We start from the raw sequence: 20913 nt of genomic DNA on the forward strand, positions 1-20913 counted from the left end.
CTTTTGTATTTATTTTCGATAACTCAACGCGAAGTATTATATCGAATATTTAATTATTTATCATTCGAATCATCTCGAAAGTGAGAGATATCATTTTAAAGATTTCTCTTTTTATTAAATTATATATATATTATTTGCAATCCAGAGAGAGATAATTTGTTCGGAAATTCATTAGATGATGTGTTGCTTGTGATGTGAATGTTTATTTTAACGACAGTATAAGGGGCTTTGAAATGATGGATCGCGTGATTTTTCATTTTTACAAGTGAGGGATCAAAGAAATTATGACGAGGTCGTGATAAAGGGAAAAAAGAGGAATGAGATAAATAAGTGGGGGTGAGATCGATGTAATAATCGTCTAGAAGTGACTAAAGTCGTGAATGAATATCGTAACCACGTGGCTTGGCAAGGAAGTGGCACGTGGGAAAATTTCGTTGAAATACGCGCGTCTCTTTCTCTCTCTTCTTCTCTCTCTCTCTCTCTCTCCCTCTCTCTCTTTCTCTCTCTCTAGTTCTCTATTTACCTTTCGCGCGTTCGAAAATGTTGTTGGAATTTCGTTTCGCTGATTCTCGTTCGATTAATCGTCACGATTCGAAAATTGAAGCTCATCGAGGAAAATATGTTCGAGTGGTGGTTAGCGAATGTTTGATTATCGCGTGCGAATAATTTGAAAAGAAAAAACAAAAAAAAAAGGAATAGAAATAAAAAAAATAAATATAAAAAAAAGAAAATAAGGAGACTTTCTCGTAGAAAAAGAAAAAAAAAAAAAGAATAGAGGAAGTTGAATTACATAGTGGTATGATGATTCGAGTAAACAACAAAATGAAAAAGAAATGAGAGTATTAAGTTGCGAAGACGAGTATCCGATAATTGGACCAGATGAACGAATAAGTAGAACGATACTCTTGGACAGAAACGGCGAGTTGTGCGGAGAGAATCAACGAAGGAAACTCTATAAGTATTCGCAAACGTACTTCAAGCCGCAAATCCACCGGGAAAACATTCCGTTCGTATCGCGGCTTAAGAGCCAGTTAATATATTTCGAAAGAGAAACCGAGAAAAGTTTGAGGAATCGCGTTAGCGCTTCCGATGGCGCGAATAATTAATTTGTGCTAATTAGCGCCCCAAGGACAAAGTGAAGAAGAGAAAGAGGAGGAGGAGGAGGAGGAGGAGGAACAGCGAGAACAACCAAAAAAAAAAACGACAGAGAGAGAGAGAGAGAGAGAAAGAGAATGATAGAAGACGAGCGACAAGAAAGAGTCCAGTTTTAGGTTTAACAATTATTATAACGAGAAAACGAAGACTTTTCAACTCGTTGAAGAAAAAGAATGAAGAAGGAACTTTGCAATCGTCGGTGGATAAAAATACGCGAGTTTGTATAGGGGTTTTTTTCACAGAGAAAGAAAGAGGAGAAAGAGAGAGAGAGAGACAACTGTGTGATGGAAAATTTAATAGTTTCAATTAACAAGGAAGATTAGAAATTACGGCAAGGTATCGTAAAAATGTCTTCTTTCAAGGAAATAAATTAAAAGGAAATAAGGACAAAGAGGTCGAAAAGTGACCGTAATAGAAAAGTTAAAATTGCAAATTTTCATAGTTTCATCGTCCTAGGTGAAAATTACAAAAGAAGGGAAACCTTAATAAAGAATCCAGTAAGTTCAATTACTACTCGGATTATAAATTAGGAAAGAGAGAAAAAGAGAGAGAGAGAGAGAAAGAGAGAGAGAGAGAGAGAGAGAGAGAGAATACGGTACGCCGAGGTTAGCTGTTTTTTTTTTGTTCTTTTTCCTTCAAAGACAATTGGTCCGCGCGAAAGCGCCGTAGATTTTTCTTCGAACAAATGTCAAGTGAACGATGAACCACTCGAGGGTGCAGGTGCGCAAGTGGGCCACCACTTCGGTCGGTGAATCGTGCTCCAGGTGCGGAAAGTGTCTGACTAAAATGCAGCTGGTACTACTGGCGGTGCTACTCTACTCCTCACCGACGACAGGTGAGACGACTTTAATCTCGTCGAGGCTATCCCAACTTCCCTCCCACACATTTTTTCTTTCTTTTACCTTCGTCTTCTCGTCCTCCTTTTCTATCTTCTTCTATCTTCTTCTTTTTCTTCTTCTTTTTCTTTTTCTTTTTCTTCTTCTTCTTCTTCTTCTTCTTCTTCCACTACTTTTGCTTCTACTTTTTCGTTTTCTTCTTTTATTTCTCTCTTTTTTACTTTTTTCTCCTTCGTTTCCTCTTCCCTTTGACTCTTTTTACCTTCAAAGACCATTTACATTCGTCTTTGCCACACTCCATTACATCCTACTCAGTCGTAATCCAAAGTTTTTTCTTATTTCTTTTTTTGATTTATTCCAGAATTAATATCGTTCAAGCTTTACGATTTCAAATCTATCAAATATCATTTGATTAAATGTTTACATTGATTTTTTTTTTTTTAAATATTGTTATTTTAAATATTATAATAAAATTAATTAAATTTACATCTGTATCGTTTGTGAAATTCCTATATATCCTTAGATTGTTCGTGCGAACACTTAACGATTCAATCAATTTCGAAATCGTACTATACGTTAGAAAATTAAAAATACCTCGTAACACGTACGTTGCGTAATTAAAAAAAAAATATAAAAGAAAGAGAAAAATTACGAAGGGATCGGGATAAAAGTTGAGAGGGTGAACAAAAAAAAAAGCGTTAATTAATTACACGGTTCATTCGTTTTCTACAAAGTACTAATATATTTTCAAATTTAAAATCAATCGAAGTAATTTTTTAGGGGTATATTGTATTTAAAAAAAAGGGCAAATTTTAACAAATTATTTGAACGAATTTTAAAGAAATCGTGACGATAAAAAAAAAGAAAAAAATATATAAAAAGAAATAGTCGAAGTTATGTAATAAAATATTAACGAATGGATAACATAAAGTTTTATAAGGAAAGAGAAAAGAGGGGGCTTTGAATTCTACGTATCGAACGAGTACTCCTCATAAATTGTAGATGCCACACTATTGCTGGGAAGAAAATAATGGAAGCAGAAAAAGCGATAGACTTGTAAATAGTTGTCTTTCGGACATTTAAAAGAGAGAAAAAGTCTGGGGACGGTGAGAAAGAGAAAGAAAGAGAGAGGATTGAGGAAACATTCGTTTTATCGACAATAATAGATAATGATAAAAAGAGTAAAAAGATAGAAAGAAAGAAAGAAAGAAAGAAAGATGGAAAAGACAAAAAGAAAGGAAATATATAGAAATGGAAAAATCTGCGGGCCAGTGATCGTGAGAAAAGTTGCATGAACGCTGACGAATGCCGTCGTCGTCGTCGTCGTGTACGCGAATCCGAGAGGCGATTATGCAAACGGCAGCCAATTCGATTGAAGTGCACCGCAAATAACCGCAGTTTTACCCCATTCGACTAAATGCGCGAGAGAGGCCTGTTCGGACTGCCGCCCATTAGAATATCATCCGCACACATAAGCCCTCTGCAACGCCTCCGAATTCTCCATATGCGTTCTCTAAACTCTCTCTCTCTCTCTCTCTCTCTCTTTCGCTTTATGCTTGTTGTATTCTCATTCTCTCTTTCTCCACACGTACGAATACACGTAGAATATTCACGAACGAGGACCATTAATTTCGTATCAGTGATCAGTGCCCCACGATTTCTGTAGCATTTCCCTTTGTGATTCTAGCCGCGAATTTATCCCTTATCGGACTGATATTATCCCTGATGGTAGAGGAACGCATAGGAAAAAGCAACGATTACACGGCGATCGACCATTTTGCTCTTGTGATACTCGTCGTTTACGTCTCACGATAGGACGACCTCATCATTTTCCTCCATGTATTTTCGATTATTTCTTTCCTCTTTTTTTTTTTGTTTTTTTTTTTTATTCCTCCAACATTTTATCTCGATTGTTTTTTTTTATTTTTCCAGAAGTTTCTTTTTTTTTTTTTTTATTTTTCCTCCCTTTCTTCCTTTTCTTATTTCTTTTCATTAATTTTCATTAGTTCGCGGGTAGAGATATTTTCGATCGTTAGATCGATTTGAAATAGTTGCCAACGGTTTTTCGCAATGAAAGACTTCATTCTAGCGCGTATATTCGCTGTGTTTTTTGGAGCGTGAGATTCTCAAAAATGTACAAATTTTTATCTCGCACTCTGTTGATACTTCTTTTAACGAGAAAAAATCTAGTCTCGTATCGCACGGATTGAAGTTCAAGTGACTTCATCTGCGTATACCCTTCCTTCCTTCCTATTCTGTGTATAGTAAAACTCTATGCGGATACCCACGATACAAGTTACATGGAATAACTAACGTTTCTGTGTGTATGTATATGTGTGTTGGACACGCAGAGATCGATATATTTATTAGTCGTTGAAAGAGAAAAAAATAAAATAAAATACGAAAGATACGCACAAGTGTCCGTGTAATGGAATAATAAAAAAAAGAAAGAAAGAAAGAAATGAATTTTCTATCACGCGTAGATAGATACAAAATATAAAATGAATTCTAAACGATGACAGTCAGTCACATCGCGTAAATCCGCAACAACATTTGGCCGAACGGCCGACCGCACGTTATAATTCCGTTAGAAATAAAATAAATAGGATTAATACAAATCGATTAACATAAATCCAATATAAAATAATTGACGAGCTTATTTAATCCCCCTTCCGTATTATGTTAATTATTAACGAATTACAATTTTAAAATAACACCTTTATCGTATTCAATTTATATACGAATAACAAATAAGATTTTAAGTAAAACGTTTTGTAATTCTAGATTATAATAATAATAATAATAAATTTCAATTAATATATAAACGAGTTTCGTGTTAACCATAGATATTATTAAAGTTGTTCAAAGATTACGGTGCTTAGCGATATACCATTTATTGAAATAACTATCTTCCGAGTAAGTAAATATATCTATCGAACAAGAGTTTCGAGTAGTATTTCAATGGAACTTAAACATCAACATTCGCGGCGTATACAAATATTATATCTGTTTCTGTCCTACCGGGGAAACAAGCTGTGACTCTCTACTGTTTATATTCGAATTCTCATTCGCGATCGTTCAAAGGAGATACGCTACAGCGAATATTCATCCCTGTTGTACATAGCCAGACGACGCGTATTCATCTATGCGCAGATATTGGTGGAAAACGTTTCGCAACTACGATAATAGATAATACTATGTTTTTTTCCTACTTCTCTCCCTCTCTCTCTCTCTCTCTCTCTCTCTCTCTCTATTTTGTTCTTCTTCTTCTTTTTTTTTTTTCATGAGTTCGTCGAGCGTTACGGCTCGCATCCTATCTCGCGTAAACAGGATCCAAGTGTCGTTCCGTGCCCGAAAGCTACATACTACGGTTTATCTAGAGAAGAGAGAACGAAGGATGAAACTAGAGTAAGAGGAAATATCGCACGACGCGTGTAATCTACTATCCATTCGTAGGAAGGTAGACCTTACTGCATGCAAAGCGTTCGTGACTATGCGTGGATTATAGCTATGCGCGACAATACCGCGATAACGAATGTATGCACACGTATGATGGTTTGGAGTCTACCTTCGAAATGTAGCTCTGAAAAGACAGACAGACAGACATACGGACAGAGAGAGAAGGAAAGAGAGAGAGAGAGAGAATGGGGTGTTTGGATGCAAGAGGAAAGGGTTAGCAAGAGAGAGAGAGAGAGAGAGGAAGAGAGAAAGGGTAATCCTAGCCAAGATGCGATCTGTCTCAACGTGTGTGCACCCATTTCCCTACCTGTCACCAAACCTCCATCACCTCCATTTCATTCCCTTTCGTAGCCCATTTCGCCGCGTGTTTCGGGATATTTCTCTCCTTCTATTTCCTCGAGTGCATCATTTTCATACGTAAACACGTAGAAATAAGGGAAATGATCAGATACGCCATGGCAATAAGATGGATAACGTTTTCCTTCTTCTTCTCTTCCTACATCCAATCGCCTCTAGGTATTTCAATGATTCTTATCCCGTGGTGTCTTTCTTGTGCTTTGATTCGTCTCTCCTTGACATTCTTTTCGAATATGAATCGTGGTTCCTTGAGATTTCATATTTTATTCTCTATGTTATCATATATAAATATGTATAAAACAGAAAAGAAAAAGAGAGAGAGAGGGAGAGAGAGAGAGAGAAAGAAAAAGATGATAGTTGATCATTTTTCCTGTTTTATTTTATTTTTATTATTATTGCGTAATTCTTTGACAATTTTTTTCTCTATCTCAAAAGTTATTCTTGTTATATTATATAAAATTAAATAATATAACGCGTGTACGCGTAAATATCAATTAGTCTATCTCCTTACTCTAATATTAATTTCATATAAGCTTGTACTACGTTCACAATCAGATTTACAATGTACTGAGGTAGTAACTTGGTGGTCGCACGCGAGTAGCTCTGTGACAATGGTTAGGACTAACAATAGGACTCATAATAGCTGCGTGCAGACCGATACTGAAATTATTGTTGAGTTATAGAGGAAATGGAGAATGGGAGAGAGAGAGAGAGAGAGAGAGAGAAAGGAGAGAAGAAAGACGAAAGGTATGCATGATACCTCGTATATATATATATGTACACATGCATGTTTTTGTTGTTATTCGAGATTTCGTTCGACTTGTTCATTTATCGAGCTTCATACATGAGATCAATTACCCACAACGATAACTCTTTTATGTTCTCTAAAGTAATTACGCTAGTTCTTTGTATCAATATCTTTGTTTCAATTAATTGGTCACGTTGTTATATTTTTATATTACGTAATTTGCTCATTAGCTATTCTCTTTTTGATTCTTTATGTATATATGTTTATGCATATTATTGACAAGTAAATTGAATGTGTGTCAGTATTTTAAGTAGTCATTGTCGTTAAATCCGATCCTCGAGATAATTTCACTCTTTTTGTAGTTTTCTTTGTTACCTCATTTTCCCCCTCTCCTCGATCTTAATTAATGTCAACGTTATGTTAAGCGGTTAAACGCAACGCCGCAACATTTTTTGGATTCGATAGTTCATATTCGTGCCACGTGGGACACGTACGTTACCTTCTCAATGTAAACTTCTGTAAGTTATGGGGATTATTGCACGTCCCTGTTATGCAAATTAGCTGTCGTCTGGTGAACTTTTGTGAGATGACAAGAAAACACGTTACAAGAGATACTCGTTTGTTTATGTTAGTCCATGTTACGTTAGATACCAAAACGAAACTTTACTCTCCTATCTCTATAACCGAAGTATTAACATATAGAGAGATGGTCAGGAAATATGGTTAAGTATTTTGATACATAAATTCGACGAAAAGTATCCCGTTGAAAGAATTTCTGATATTTTTCATGGACATACGGGATATAAAAATATTTCATATGTATACATAGACACGTAGATCTACAGATATAATTCACGTTTTAAACTAGATATCTTATATTTTACAATTTAAATAAAAATATTAACTCTAGAGAAACTAATTTATATATATTCGAGATTCATAATCTTTCAAAAAAAAAAAAAAAATTATTTATATAAATATTTGTGTGAAAGAGAGAGAATATATATATATATATATCAAATGGAACTGGATTGTTCATGCTAACATTAATTACTTCTCTGGTAAGTCTTGATATATGCCATGTACCGATTACAGACGTTTTCATTTAACGGATGTACAATCAATATCGTATGGGTTTGATGCTCGACGTCCTGGATCAAATTATTATTGAAATATTCAAACGAGATAATTCGTAATGACCTTTTCAAAAATGTCTATCTCTCTTTATCTTCTTTTTCTTTTACTTCGACAACCCTGACGTATTAATAAGAAAAATAATAAATAAATAAAAAGAAAAATTATAATATATATGGGAAATAAATATTAAAAAAAAGGAATTGAAAGAAGAAAACGTGGCTCGATATTTATACCGAGTTTTTTCTCTCGATGTAATCGACATTGTTGGTAGATGATTAATAATAATAATAATAATCGTAGATAATAAAAAAAACATATATTCCCGTCTTTGAAAATGGTTTGTGTGTTCCTCTTCATTCGATGCGTTTCTTTCCCCTTTCCACGTTTGTCGTCTACTCTCTCTCTCTCTCTCTCTCTCTCATTTAGTATTGTTGACGCACATATTATAGAGAAAATAAGAGAACGAAGGAATGAAGGAAGGAAGGAAGGAAGGAAGGAAGGAAGGAAGAGAGAGGAACGAGGAAACTCGACAGGACGAATTTATTATTTACCGACGCGTGCTCGATGTCGTTCGCAGAAACAATAGAGAAAACGAGGAAACCCCGGGAGAGGTCCGTCTCATTCGAGGACCACTTTCGACTGTCGATCTCGTGTTTGCTGGCTCGACCTTTAACATAAGGCCCCTTCAGATCGTTGTCACGTTTACCGCGTATCGCGTTTCGGGAAACTGGCATGAACGATGGCTGACGTTAATCCGACCATTTGCCTTCTATCAACGAGCATTCTCTCGATATCTCATTCTCACTCACTCTCTCTTTATCTCTCTCTCTCTCTATTTCTGTTAATCTATCCCGCTTGAAAATAATTCCCAAATAACTTTGCAACTATTCGTAATCTTCCTTTGAAATACTGATCTTCTGTTGAATCCGTTTGCAACGTCGGTTTTTTTTCTCTCACGATCAGTGATTTTCGTTCATTGTCAATCAGTGACAAACTCCACGCTTAAGAAACTTATTTCTTATACCCTTTCTTTATTTTTGTGCAAAATATTTTATTAAGTTTTAAGATAAAAATAACCGTAGAATATTATATGTTAATAATGTGTTGAGTTTATAATTAACACATTTTATTTTTTAATTTTGTTGTATTCATCGTCAATTTTATTTCTTTTTTTTGCGATTCGTAATAAACTAGAATACTAATTCGTCGCAAATTTGTTTCAAACAACTTTCGATAATATTTAAATGAAAATAATTTAGAACGTGACTCTCTCTCTCTCTCTCTCTCTCTCGAGTTACGATCGTCGATCATTTCAGTCGATAAAATATATCTCCGTTTTATATTTAACATTATTCGAATTATATGTATTGCGAATGACAGGTAAAAATAAAGAAAAAAGGAAAATAAAAAAAAAAGGAAAAAAAGAAGAAATGAAGTCCAGAGTCATTGTTCTGGTCGCATATATATATATATATATATATATATTCTCTTATTGGGTTTATAAAGGTTGTTGCAAACGCACGCATACAGACGCGCGCGTACACATATACAAATACAAGAGGACGATGAACAAACGATTATTCGTACGTGAATGCGTAGATTTATACGTAAATGTAGATGTGTGCGTGCACGTGCGCGAACACGCGTGACATGCACGCAAGCTTTTGACCTCGATCGTCGGTGCGTTAATGATACTTTCCGAAAGCATGATGCACCGACATATGTGCTTCTATTTATTTCTCTTCGTTGAGGATCATTCTTCTCTACAGCGAATTCATATTTATGTATAAAGTTTGTATAAGAAAGAAAAAGAAAGACAAAGAGAGAGAGACTAATGGATAAAACGAAAAAAAAAACAAGAAAAACTAGAGAAAGATTTCAATTTCAGAAAAAAATAATGAACAAAAGAGAGGAAAGCGATAGAAAAAGAATAAAAAAAAATTGGTTATTATCATTAGTCTTTGCAAAAATAGTTCAAAGATAAAAACGTAATCAGAGACAAGATAACTGCGGGATTATTATCCTTCGATTTATCTTTCAATTATCAAAACGAATACCTGCGTATACGTACCTATCGGTTAACAATGAAGAAACAATCACGTTCGATTCTACGTTCGATTCCTATCTCGTAGATTATTTTTAATTTTTTGTGAAAGAACAAGATTGATTTCAGGAGGGAATGGCGAACCCCCACTCCAGAAATCTGTTCTTCTAGTTTTCGACTTGGACCACTCTTCCTTCCTTCTTAACTTGCCCTTTCTTTCTCTTTCTCTTTCTCTCTCTTTCTCCCTGTCTGCATTCATACAATCGCCAATTTGTAATTTGTCACCGATGAATCCGCGGACAATGAAGCGTAAAGCGAGAGCTTTTTCATCGATCGACATTGTTAGTTCGATTTGCTGTCTAACTTGGACCGTTCGTTTCCACCCAAAGTCCCTTTCATCCCTTATCCCTGGTTCCTTAGAAAAAAAAAAAAAAAAAAGAAAAAGAAGCAGAGTCATCGAAATTCTTAGCTATCAATCATTTTCCTGACACGAAATAAATATCATCAAACGGCTCATTTATATTCGTCCTCTTTTCTTTTTCTATTTATTTATTTATTTATTTATTTATTTATTTATTTGTTTGTTTTTTTTTCTTTTTCTATCGTCGTTGTTATTTCTTGTACAATTTTTACAAGCAAAAATGGAAGAACAGGTTTTTTGTTCTTTCAATGATATCGTTTAAAACGGTGGAAATTATTTCTCTCGGATCGCAACGGATTTGTTCGTACCTACTGCGAAAATTAAAAGTATTTAATTTGTTTTCTATTCTTTTTTTCCTTTTTCTTATTAAACTCACGTCGAATAAAATAAAGGAACAAAGTGATAGGGTTTGCTTTTTTAAAAATTAAATGAGAAAATACTGATTGTGAGTGAAAAAAAGTAGACAGGGAAAATAATAGGGAATCTTTTATTGAACAAGTTTTTCTTGTTCGAGTGTGTTTCGTTCCTTTACTTTTGTTTGTTTGTTATGAAAACATACGCGATACTTTATAACAGGGACTTAAAATAAATTGATTGTCTTGGGATTATGTAATTGTCATAATTAACAAGCTTTTTCGAACGATACGTTTTCGTCTGACGTAAGAAATCTAAATGAGAAGCAGGATTGTGTGTGGGTAAGGGGCACAAAAAAAAAAGAATGGGAAAAAAGGTTCTTGGACAAGAGAACCATCTCGAGGGTCGGAAAGAAATGGCGAAGAAAATAAAAAATAAAAAAAGAAAGAAGAAGAAATTTTAAAGGTTAAAGCGCGTTCGCTGGTTCAATGTTTGTACGCGCTCGTTAACGTCGGAGTCAAAGTCGTGGGACAATACCATGGCCACTTCGTCGTTGTCTTTTTCTTTTTCTTCTTTTTTTTTTTTCTCTCTCTTTCTCTTTCTTTTGCCCTTTCGAACCCTGTCGCGGCTACTGGGCTCGTTAGTTTATAAGATCCGTGCTGGTTTCAACCCGATTCATTAATGTCAATTATTCCAGCCTGAATGCAGGGGTCGTTGCCTTTAACTACGAAATAAAAAGAAAAGAAAAAATCGTCCCGAAAATTTCACGAATACTTGCGAGACTCAAACTGATCTCGCGAATTTCGATTAAGATCGATTCATATTTGTTTTTCTTTTCTTTCATTTTTCTTTTATCTTCTGTTTAAGCCCTCTTACAATAATTGTTTGATTTTAAGATTCGTTATTTATGTCGTCTCGTTACTTTACACACTCCCCCTATATTATTTGACGAATATCTCCAAACAGTAATTTCAATCTAAACGATACGTTTGTTATTCGAAATAATACTCGTCCTTTCTCATTGTGGTACTGTTTTCGAATCCAGCCACCAAACTATTTTTATGAATTTGTGCCTTTTCAATTTTTGTTCCACGTATGTTATGATATGTGGATGTATATATGACGAAAAAAAATGTTTTTGGGACAAAAGAAATCATCTATATTATTCTTGTAGTCCTTGTAATGATAAAAATGTTGATTGTTTGCTCAAAAATATATATATATATATGTGTAAATCATGGGAGTATTCGTATCCGTTCTAACCGTAAATTTGAAATAATTGATATTTCCTCTTGTAATGAAAAACTTTTAAATTCTTATATAAAACAGAGAAATATATATTTTTGGATATTATTCAACTTTTATTTTATATTTATTTTTTAATTTACCATGGATATATACACATGCAAGTATATAGATGAAATTGTAAGTGTTGATTATAAAAATCTTATAAACTCGAATAAGAGATCGTATTTATTACGTGTATTTTAATGAAATATATCTCACGGTTATATTAATATGTATAACGTAATTATAAAATTGTATTATTCTCAATAATTTGATGTAACAGTTGTTCATCGAGAAAGTACTCGTGAAATCTCTTTAATTGGATTTTCACGCATACTAAAGTTTCTCGACGGAGTGTTATCTTGAAAATAAGTTTTGACCAAAAAAGTTTCCTGTCTTTCGCCAATACGATCTTGCATAGGAAAAATTCATGGAGAATGGTCATAAAGTCAAGATTAAAAATTCTTCCGAACCGATACCACTGTAACCGTTCAAATATGCCATATTTCTTCGTAGAATCGAATTCGAATTTATTTTCCAAATGGATTTCGTAGTTTCGTACGGATCGATTTCACTTTACCAAAGCAATTGGTCCTAGGAAAAATGTCGAAGAAAAAGGAAAAGAAGAATAGGGGAAAAAAAACGAAAAAAAAAGAAAAAAAAAAGAAAGACAAGAAGAGTCCGAAAAAAGGGTGAGATGGTCGATTTGAAAAGTGATGAATCAGGGATAGCTATCGACACTCTTGATATCCTCTTTACGGACATAGAAAACCTTCTGCATCTAGAGTCTCGTCCTAACGCCGAAGATCGAATCTAGATTTAGTACCTTGGATTTCTTGAGTAGCTTGACACTTTCAACCTTTCGTGGTATCACCACCCAAGTGTCCGTTTCATGGAGATAGAAACTCATTTTCTACTTTACTTTTTTCTACTTTTTTCTTCTTATTTATTTTACATTCCTATTTTTCTCCCGTCATAAAAATTTTATTTCAAATTTCGTAACGTTCGTTTTCCAATCGTTCCAGGGTAAAAAAGAAATTGTAACTTTTTTCTTTTCTCTTCTTTTCTTTTGTTTTTTTTTTTAATCAAATCGACCAGCGTGTACATCATTTTACATTAGGATAATAAATCATATTAATCTTTGTAGTAAAGCTACTACAAAATAAGAGGAAGAATAAGAATAAGAAGAATAAGAAACGGGGCCAATAAAATAATCGCATATCGATAACCGTTTTCCCCCTAACCTGCCGAGGAAATTCTTTAAACGGACATCCAGCTCCCATAAAAAATCCGTTTTATCCGATCTCATAAATATATCAGCCATACATTTCTGTGGCGATAAAAGGCCATTCTTGGTAAAACGAACGTAACCAAAAGGCACGGACGTGATATAATTCTTTCGTATAACGCGTGAGTGTATGAGAGGGAGAGTAAAAAAGGAAGGAAGGAGGGGGAGAGGGAGAAAGAAAGAAAGAAAGAAAGAAAGAAAGAAAGAGAGAGAGAGAGGACGAGAAAAAGGGACATAGAGTGAATTAAGTGGTTAAATCGCTTATCTCTTTATATATCCTCTCTCAGAAAAATCTTCGCGTGCATCAGAGGATAATCTTCGAATGTTAGAACGAGAGAGAAATAATGTGTAAGAGTGAGAGAGAAATGGAGAAGAAAATAAAAATAAAAAACAAAAAGAAAATAAAAAAGAGAGTGAAAGAGAGAGAGGGAGAGAGAGAACGATTTGAAAACGGCGGAAACTCGATGAGTGAATGCCACTCTACGGGGACTCAGCTATATAGTTGGCTGCAGGCAGGGTTATGGTAGGGTTAGAAGGAGATATAGGGACAATTGCGTCGCGGTTGGTTCTCGTTTTGAATATTGAGAGGGAGAACACCATCGTCTAGTTCGCTTGCTTTCAGAGGCAACATTACAAGCACTAATTGTGTATTCGGGTTGTACCAATGGGACTTCATTATCCTACCGATGACGGTTCAGGGGCCGTTGGAGAGACAGGTAAAACAAAAGGTTAGAAAACATAATTAAAAATGACGGACTGGCCTGGCCGCCAGTGGGCAAAAACATTTGACAAAGGTCTAGAGGAGAATTTAAATATATAATATATAGCAGGATAATGCGAACGTTATTCTTATTCTATTCGTTTTAAATCTTAACTAGATCTTTTTCTTTTTCTATTTTTTCTTTTGTAAATCGAATAACAGTTTTGTTACGATATAATGGATAACATTTATTTCGTAGTATGATCCTATTAAAATACGTATTTTAGTATTTGTTTTTCTTCGAGAAATGTATTATATATCTTAAGAATAATCGCGAATTCTTTCATATTAAATTCGAGAACAACAATTCGAGACGGTATCGTAAATGGAAATGTCAGTACGCGTGAGTGTTACTTGCTATGCAACTAACGCACTCGACATTTAGAAATATTACAAAATTTTACGATCGGTATATTTACGCTTTGCCATCGCAAATCTTAAGATATAATTAAATGAACCGTTTTTTGCACGTTCTCACACAAGTCATCCGATTTATCTTTCATTTCATATGTCTATTTTCTTTCTCGCCCCCGTGCTACCCACTTCTAATTTTTTTTTCCTTCTTTTTTCTTTTTTTTTTTACTATCCTATGGCAACGACTGCTATCATCAGCTACCTCGTTATACGAAACGACGAACAACGGATACAGTTGTTCCTCTATTGTCGTGATTACAGTAGTCCTCCCACACTGTCTTTCCATGGCAACCAGCAATTGTGCACGACTACGATCCTCGCAAAGAAACACACATAGAAGAACTAAATTATAAGTAAACGAAATTGAATTAAAATATAAATCAAATATAATATAAAAAAAGAACAATAAATATTTATCATATTATTATATTTTCCTTTTTTCCATTTTATTTTTCTTCTTCTTCTTCTTCTTCTTTTCGAATTAAACTCGAAAAATAGATATACCATAAAGTCCGTCCATTTTATTTGATATGCAAATGAAATAAAACGTATCCTTCATGTTTGCAAAGACTTCCGTTTATTAAAATACAATTTATTCTTAAATTTACCTAAGAATGACATTGTAAAATGAGATTTTTTTAACGTTTAATATCCATGTTTAATAAGAACTTCTTTTTTATTATTTTCTTTATTTTTTTTTTCTTTTTCTTTTTTTCAACAAGAACGTATTTGAGCTCACATATACGAAGAATCGTTTTTCATATTTTTAATCTTTCCTCGTGCGGTCGGTACCTGAAAGTTCCGAGTCTCGTGTAGCTTGGTGATAACTAAAAGAGGAGAAAAGCAATTTCATAATGGACCGAAGGAGGATGCCAGGCATTGATTATCTTCGCTAGGACAATAATACCGAGTGTATTCTATCGTGACGGAGTCTCTGAAATGTTTAACTTTTCACGATAAACAACGTTGTAACTGATTGTGAGAGAGACCTAGCCAGCGACCGATAGAGAGAGAAAAAGATAGAGAACTGCAATGTTTCTATTTATTCCGAAATAAATGTTCCCAAAAAAAGAGCTGATTAAAGTCAACTGGTACGATATCAAGTCTGTATAAGTATCTAAGATTAACTTGACGTTTTCATTTGTCTAAATGAAACTGAGAAACATACGAGTCTTAACATACTAATTAAAATTCAAGAGGCAATAGGGCAAGGATGAACTAATTACAGAATAACCTTTAACATCGTTAGTATTCGATAGGTATATGGGAACGTATATATGTAGCGTATAGGTTTTACAGTCGTCCTATGGAATCGAAATTAATTATTGCGTAAGGCATTAGAGGTTCTCCGATATAGAGCAGGAGCCAATTTCTCGAGAGACCCTGGGGCATCTGCATCTGCATCGCGAGCCACAGCTGCATCTGCAAAACAGGGTGGACGCGTGATACTAGTAGCCACGTGTTGTTGGCAGCACGTAGGACGACGAGATAAAGGGACCGAAAGAGAGAGAGAGAGAGAGAGAGAGAAAGAGAGATAGATAGAGAGTGTGAAGAGATAGGAGAGTGGTGGGGGGAAAAGGGGTGGTGGTGGTAGTATGGAAGAAAGGGAAGTAGAAGAGGTTGGATGAGATCTAGGCAGTGGGTAAACTCGTAAGCAATTATCCGTACCAGGATAAGGCTATGAAGAGTAAGAAATGGGTGATGGGAGGACGAAGGGGGGTGGGGCGGGAAGAGGGAACGAAAGAGATAGAGCTAGTTTGCAACGTGCTCTTTGCTTATAACAGCATTCCTTATTCCTCCCGCGGGATCGTTTCCGAATTAATGCATAGCCCGTGGGTAGAATACCACGGCCGATGATAGAAGGTAAGAAAGAGATGGAAAAGAGGAAGGGCTACTTTGAGAACCAATTATCGGACGAGCTCATCCTCGTAGCCACTTTCCTCTCTTTTCTTAGATCATTCTTTTACCTTCTCATCAACCACTTTCAACCGTTCCCTTCATTCTTATCGTACTCTTTCATTACCTTTCTATTACTCGTCTACTCGATTACGATTTCACTCGACCATTTAGACATTTTCATTTTTCCTTTCCTTTATTCTCTATTTTTCGTTTTTTCTTTTCTTTTTTTTTTTTTTTCATTCGAATGCGTTTCTTTGATAACCAACCGCTCGTTCGTTTCAATGAAATTATATAGTACATGCATATTTCTTTATATTTCAATATATTATTTGCACGAACGTGTCTAGTAGCACGTGAAATATTTTATTACGTTAAACATATGTCATCTTTGTGGTAGAGGAAATTTTTCAATTACAGTACCTCGATTTTATACACAGGATTAACGGTTGTCCGTTGTAATCTATGATTTTTTTCATCTCTTCACGTTTTATATTGAAAGAATTTAAAATACGTGGTTTTTATCGAATAATTCAATCTCTGTTTGTATCTTAATATTTTTTTCTTTCTATCTTTTTTTTTTTTTTTTTTTTTTTTTTTTTTTCATACGCGTAAGCACATACACAAATAAAGTGGATCTCTTTGACGTTTCCCGTCATTGAATTCATTTTTTGAACACGTAGAATCTTCTTTATTTGCATTTAATTGGATATACGTGTTAAATTTTAATAAAAATATTCAATTTTTAATTAATAACAAATAATAAAATAATCGATTGTATTTTAAATAGTCGTAATAAAATAGGGAATGCCAATACATTAATTCGGCTTTCATTTATCAATCAACTTTCAATAAACGCTTGTTATCCATAATAACAACATCTTTATTGAAATCAATGAGGGGTAATGATTTTGACTGTGCAATACTACTTTAAATTGTGAAAAATACTTTAAGATGTTACAGTCAACCAACCACCAATCAATAAAAGAGAGAGAGAGAGAGAGAGAGAGAGAGAGAGAGAAACACAAAAGTTACTTAATAATTTATTTTAATTAATTAAAGTTTATTTGTTTCAATCTATGAAATACAACGCAATTAATTTATCGAAAGAGAGAAAGGGAGTGAGACAGAGAAAGAGAGAGAGAGAGAGAGAGAGAGAGAGAGCAATGATCTCCAATCGATCAAATTTAAAGCACACACAATTAATCGATGAATTGTAATTTTCGATGTGATTTTATCGCGCGCTTGAATTAATATTAAAATATAAGAAAAAGACAGAAAAAAGAAAGAAAATGTATAAATAAGAGGCGAGTTTTACACTTCAATAGATACAAATTTTACGCACGTACTTTAATCGTAAATTACAATATAATCTATGTACGAACGCGCTGCTTCATTACCAATTTAACGTCTGCGATAAATTATTAGGAAAGGAAATGTATAACATGCATATATGCATTCGAGAATATTAATAACGGGAACGGAATCGAAGAAAATGTATGATTTCCGAATAAATTTCTGCATTGAAATAATTAATTTTAATTAAAATACCGCACAGAGTATTCGTGTGTTGACATAGGAATGGAAAAATAACTAATATGAAGCTATGTAATATTGTTATTTCTATCTCTATATCTCTCTCTCTCTCTTATCTATTGATTTTTATTATAAAATGTTTAATCCATTAACGTGCCATACAGAGTTTGATGATATAAGAATTATTCTTTCTCTCATTCTCTCTGTTCATGAATAAATTAATTTTTATTATTTATATATTCTTATATTAATTCTATAGAAGATTAAACAAAAAGAGATGTTAGTATAAAATTAATTTATATCATTTATTATTGTCTTTTATTATTTTACATTTTACTGGTTCGAGTTACTTACCTACGAAACGTTTTCTCAAAAAGATCTATGTCTTTTATTGGTTCTTTGAAGTCAACATCACACGATATTTGTTTTTTTCTAACGTACACCCATCCATATATACTCTATGTTTATTTTTTTAGCATATAAATAATATATTAAAATAATATTATCTTTATTACTCTCTCTCTCTCTCTCTCTATCTCTCTATTAAAAATTTGATGATATTATAATATTATTATTTTATTATTATTTATATTACATGAAATTATATACATTAATTTTTGATGTAAATCAGACAGATATGTTAAGATAAAATATTAAAAACAAAAAAAAAAAGAAAAGAATCTCTCTTAATAGGTTTTCCTAGTATAAGTGAGAAAAAGAAAAAGAATAAGATGAAGAATAAGATATTGTTCTCTATTCGTCAGAGAGTAAGATGCACGAGCTTTAACAACGTTTCTCGTGCAGCTGGTTAGGTGAATTAAAAAAAATGTGCTTGCGTAGGACAAAGCGGAGGAATAACGCTCTGGCGTCTATAGTAGTTGTGTGGAAGAATAAGTGGAGTACGCGTACATATTAGAGACATTAGTGTGAGAGTGGCGTTAAAGAGTGCTTGACGAGGAGTCCCGCGACGTCTTCTTTGTATGAACAAGAAACAAGAAGAAGATATGGCGACTGACCACTTGACTTCCTGACCCGCCCACATCTCGTAAAACCACTAGGCACCAGTAACTGCTGGAATACGAGCATAGCCTTGCAGCTAACGATTACAAAATTTCGGCCAATTTGCGTCAATAAAATTCCCCCCTCTCTCTCTCTCTCTCTCTCTCTCTCTTTCTCTCTTTATTTTTATCTTTGTCTTTATCTTTATCTGTGTCTTTCTTTCCCTATGTTTCTATCTCTTTTTTTATCTCTCACTCAAGCTGACGATGCTTCAAGCGTTGACGTTTTTTTTCTCTCTCTCTCTCTCTGTTTCTCTATTTCTCTCATCGAAGTTGACGACGCCCGAAGCGTTCGCGTCACTTTGAAAATTAACAACTGGAAACTCTGGAAATTGATTCTGTTCGAACATATTTTGGAACGTTTAAAAAAAAGAAAGAAAAATTGATGAAATAATAAAGATGAACATTCTGAATAAAAAGAGGAAAAAAAGAGATAAAGAGAAAGAGAGAGAGAGAGAGAGAAAGAGAGAGAGAATTCTATTAATTCGTATTCATTCACTTATTGCATCAATCTGAATTTTATAGAAATTTCGCATACCTCTTTATTAACGATTACATAATAGTTGGAAAGATATGAGAGCTAAAGGATAAGCTTTAATAACGGCCGATTTGACTGCCTCGTAAAAGCATTTGGGAATAAAAATGTGTAGAAGGAAGAAAATAGTAGAGAAATCGATTCGGTACGATCGAGTAGTCTCACTCTCTCTCTCTCTCTCTCTCGTATTTTTTCGCATTCGAAACGCAATAGCCATCGATTAAGCGCTATCATTAGAGTTAACGTAAAAAAGTTCAGGATCGCTTTTACTCGATCGGAATATTCAGTGAAGAAAGGGAGAAATAAAGAAGAATGAAAGAGAGAAAAAAGATAGGGGGAAGAGAACGGGAAGAGAAGGGAAGGGAAGGGAAGGGTTTGAGAATGCATAAGAGAAGGATAAAATAAGAAAGAGAGAGAGAGAGAGAGAGAGAGAGAGAGAGAGAGAGAGAGATGATATCATGATAAGCTATCGCGGGGATTCGACGAATGGATTCGTTTGTAAAAAATGGCTCGTGGCGACGAGAACACGAGATTCCAATCGCATTCGAACTAAAAAAAAAGAAGATCAAGAGGGAAAGGCTAGGATCAAGCACAGGAACGCATGGAAAGCAAATCGGTGGAACGCGAGGATGGCAAGTGAACGAATAAACGTGCTACCCTCGTACTTGACCACCTCTCTCTCTCTCTCTCTCTCTTTCCCTTATATATACGCACACATTCACACTCGTCCTTTCACCTTGTACCCTTTTCCATCCCCCCCACCCCCACCCCTCATTCCATTGCTTGCCCTCTCGTAACCTATCGCTTTTCGTACTATACGTTGACGCTCAAGAGCTAACATACACAGCAAGAGGCTCAAATGTTCTCTGCTACGAATTCTACGTAACTCTTTCCCTCTCACCGAATTTATTGGTCGTTTAATTAGTGAACAAATAACACCGTTAACAGTGGTTACCCGTTCTGTTATAGTTTCTCCTATTTGTTTTGGCTAGGCGTAAACTGTGTGTGGAAAAGAAAGATAAAGGGAGAGAGTGAGAGTGTGAGAGAGAGAGAGAGAGAGAGAGAGAGAGAGAGAGAGAGAGAGAGGAAATAAAATAAAAGTGTTAAATTTTGTGCGAAACTGTTGCATCCTTGTATAAGTCGAATTCGAACGAACCACAAATGAGATAACGCGTGTTATCTATTTATCTATCTATCTATCTATTACTGTTATATCGTTTTTTTCTTTTTTTTATTCTTTTCTGTATAGCGATATTTTAATAAACATATTTTTCTACGATGAACATAATATAATTAATTGTAAAATTCGTTTTTACGATTATTTCTAGTATCTAGGAATAATTCGACCATAGATTATTAAACATCGTCAACATTAAACGAAAAGAAAAAGTTTGAAGAAGTATTGAAGTTTCGAAAAAGAGCCAATTTAAATTACCTCGAAACGTTTTATCGCATGATTTCACAACATCAAGGATCTAATTATTTCTTATTTTTTTACTAAATCTTTCTGCTAGTTAAAGATTATCGTGTATATATGATCGTTAAGAAATTAATTATATTTATAATATTTATTCCAATTAGGGTACGCGTATTTACGAGTAAATGTAGTTTATCAAAACGAAATAAAT

General features: G+C 34.2%; 1 protein-coding gene across 3 annotated transcripts in view; it reads left to right on the forward strand.

Annotated features, from left to right (window-relative positions):
* Nucleotides 1-20913, forward strand: part of LOC106788034 — a 28189-nt gene that overhangs the window by 107 nt on the left and 7169 nt on the right. Inside the window, exons 1-2 of one of the 3 annotated variants that reach the window (XM_014750925.1) lie at nt 9-1652; nt 1797-1990. In XM_014750925.1, coding sequence (XP_014606411.1) covers nt 1855-1990 — 136 coding nt within the window. In that variant the 5' untranslated portion in view covers nt 9-1652; nt 1797-1854. Of the gene's footprint in view, nt 1-8; nt 1653-1796; nt 1991-20913 lie in introns of those variants that run through there. The other 2 variants (XM_014750927.1, XM_014750926.1) reach the window with 2 other exon arrangements.

The sequence above is a fragment of the Polistes canadensis genome, unplaced genomic scaffold, assembly GCF_001313835.1.
Source record: "Polistes canadensis isolate GaletaPanama2010 unplaced genomic scaffold, ASM131383v1 scaffold_122, whole genome shotgun sequence".
Classification (NCBI taxonomy): Eukaryota; Metazoa; Arthropoda; class Insecta; order Hymenoptera; family Vespidae; genus Polistes; species Polistes canadensis.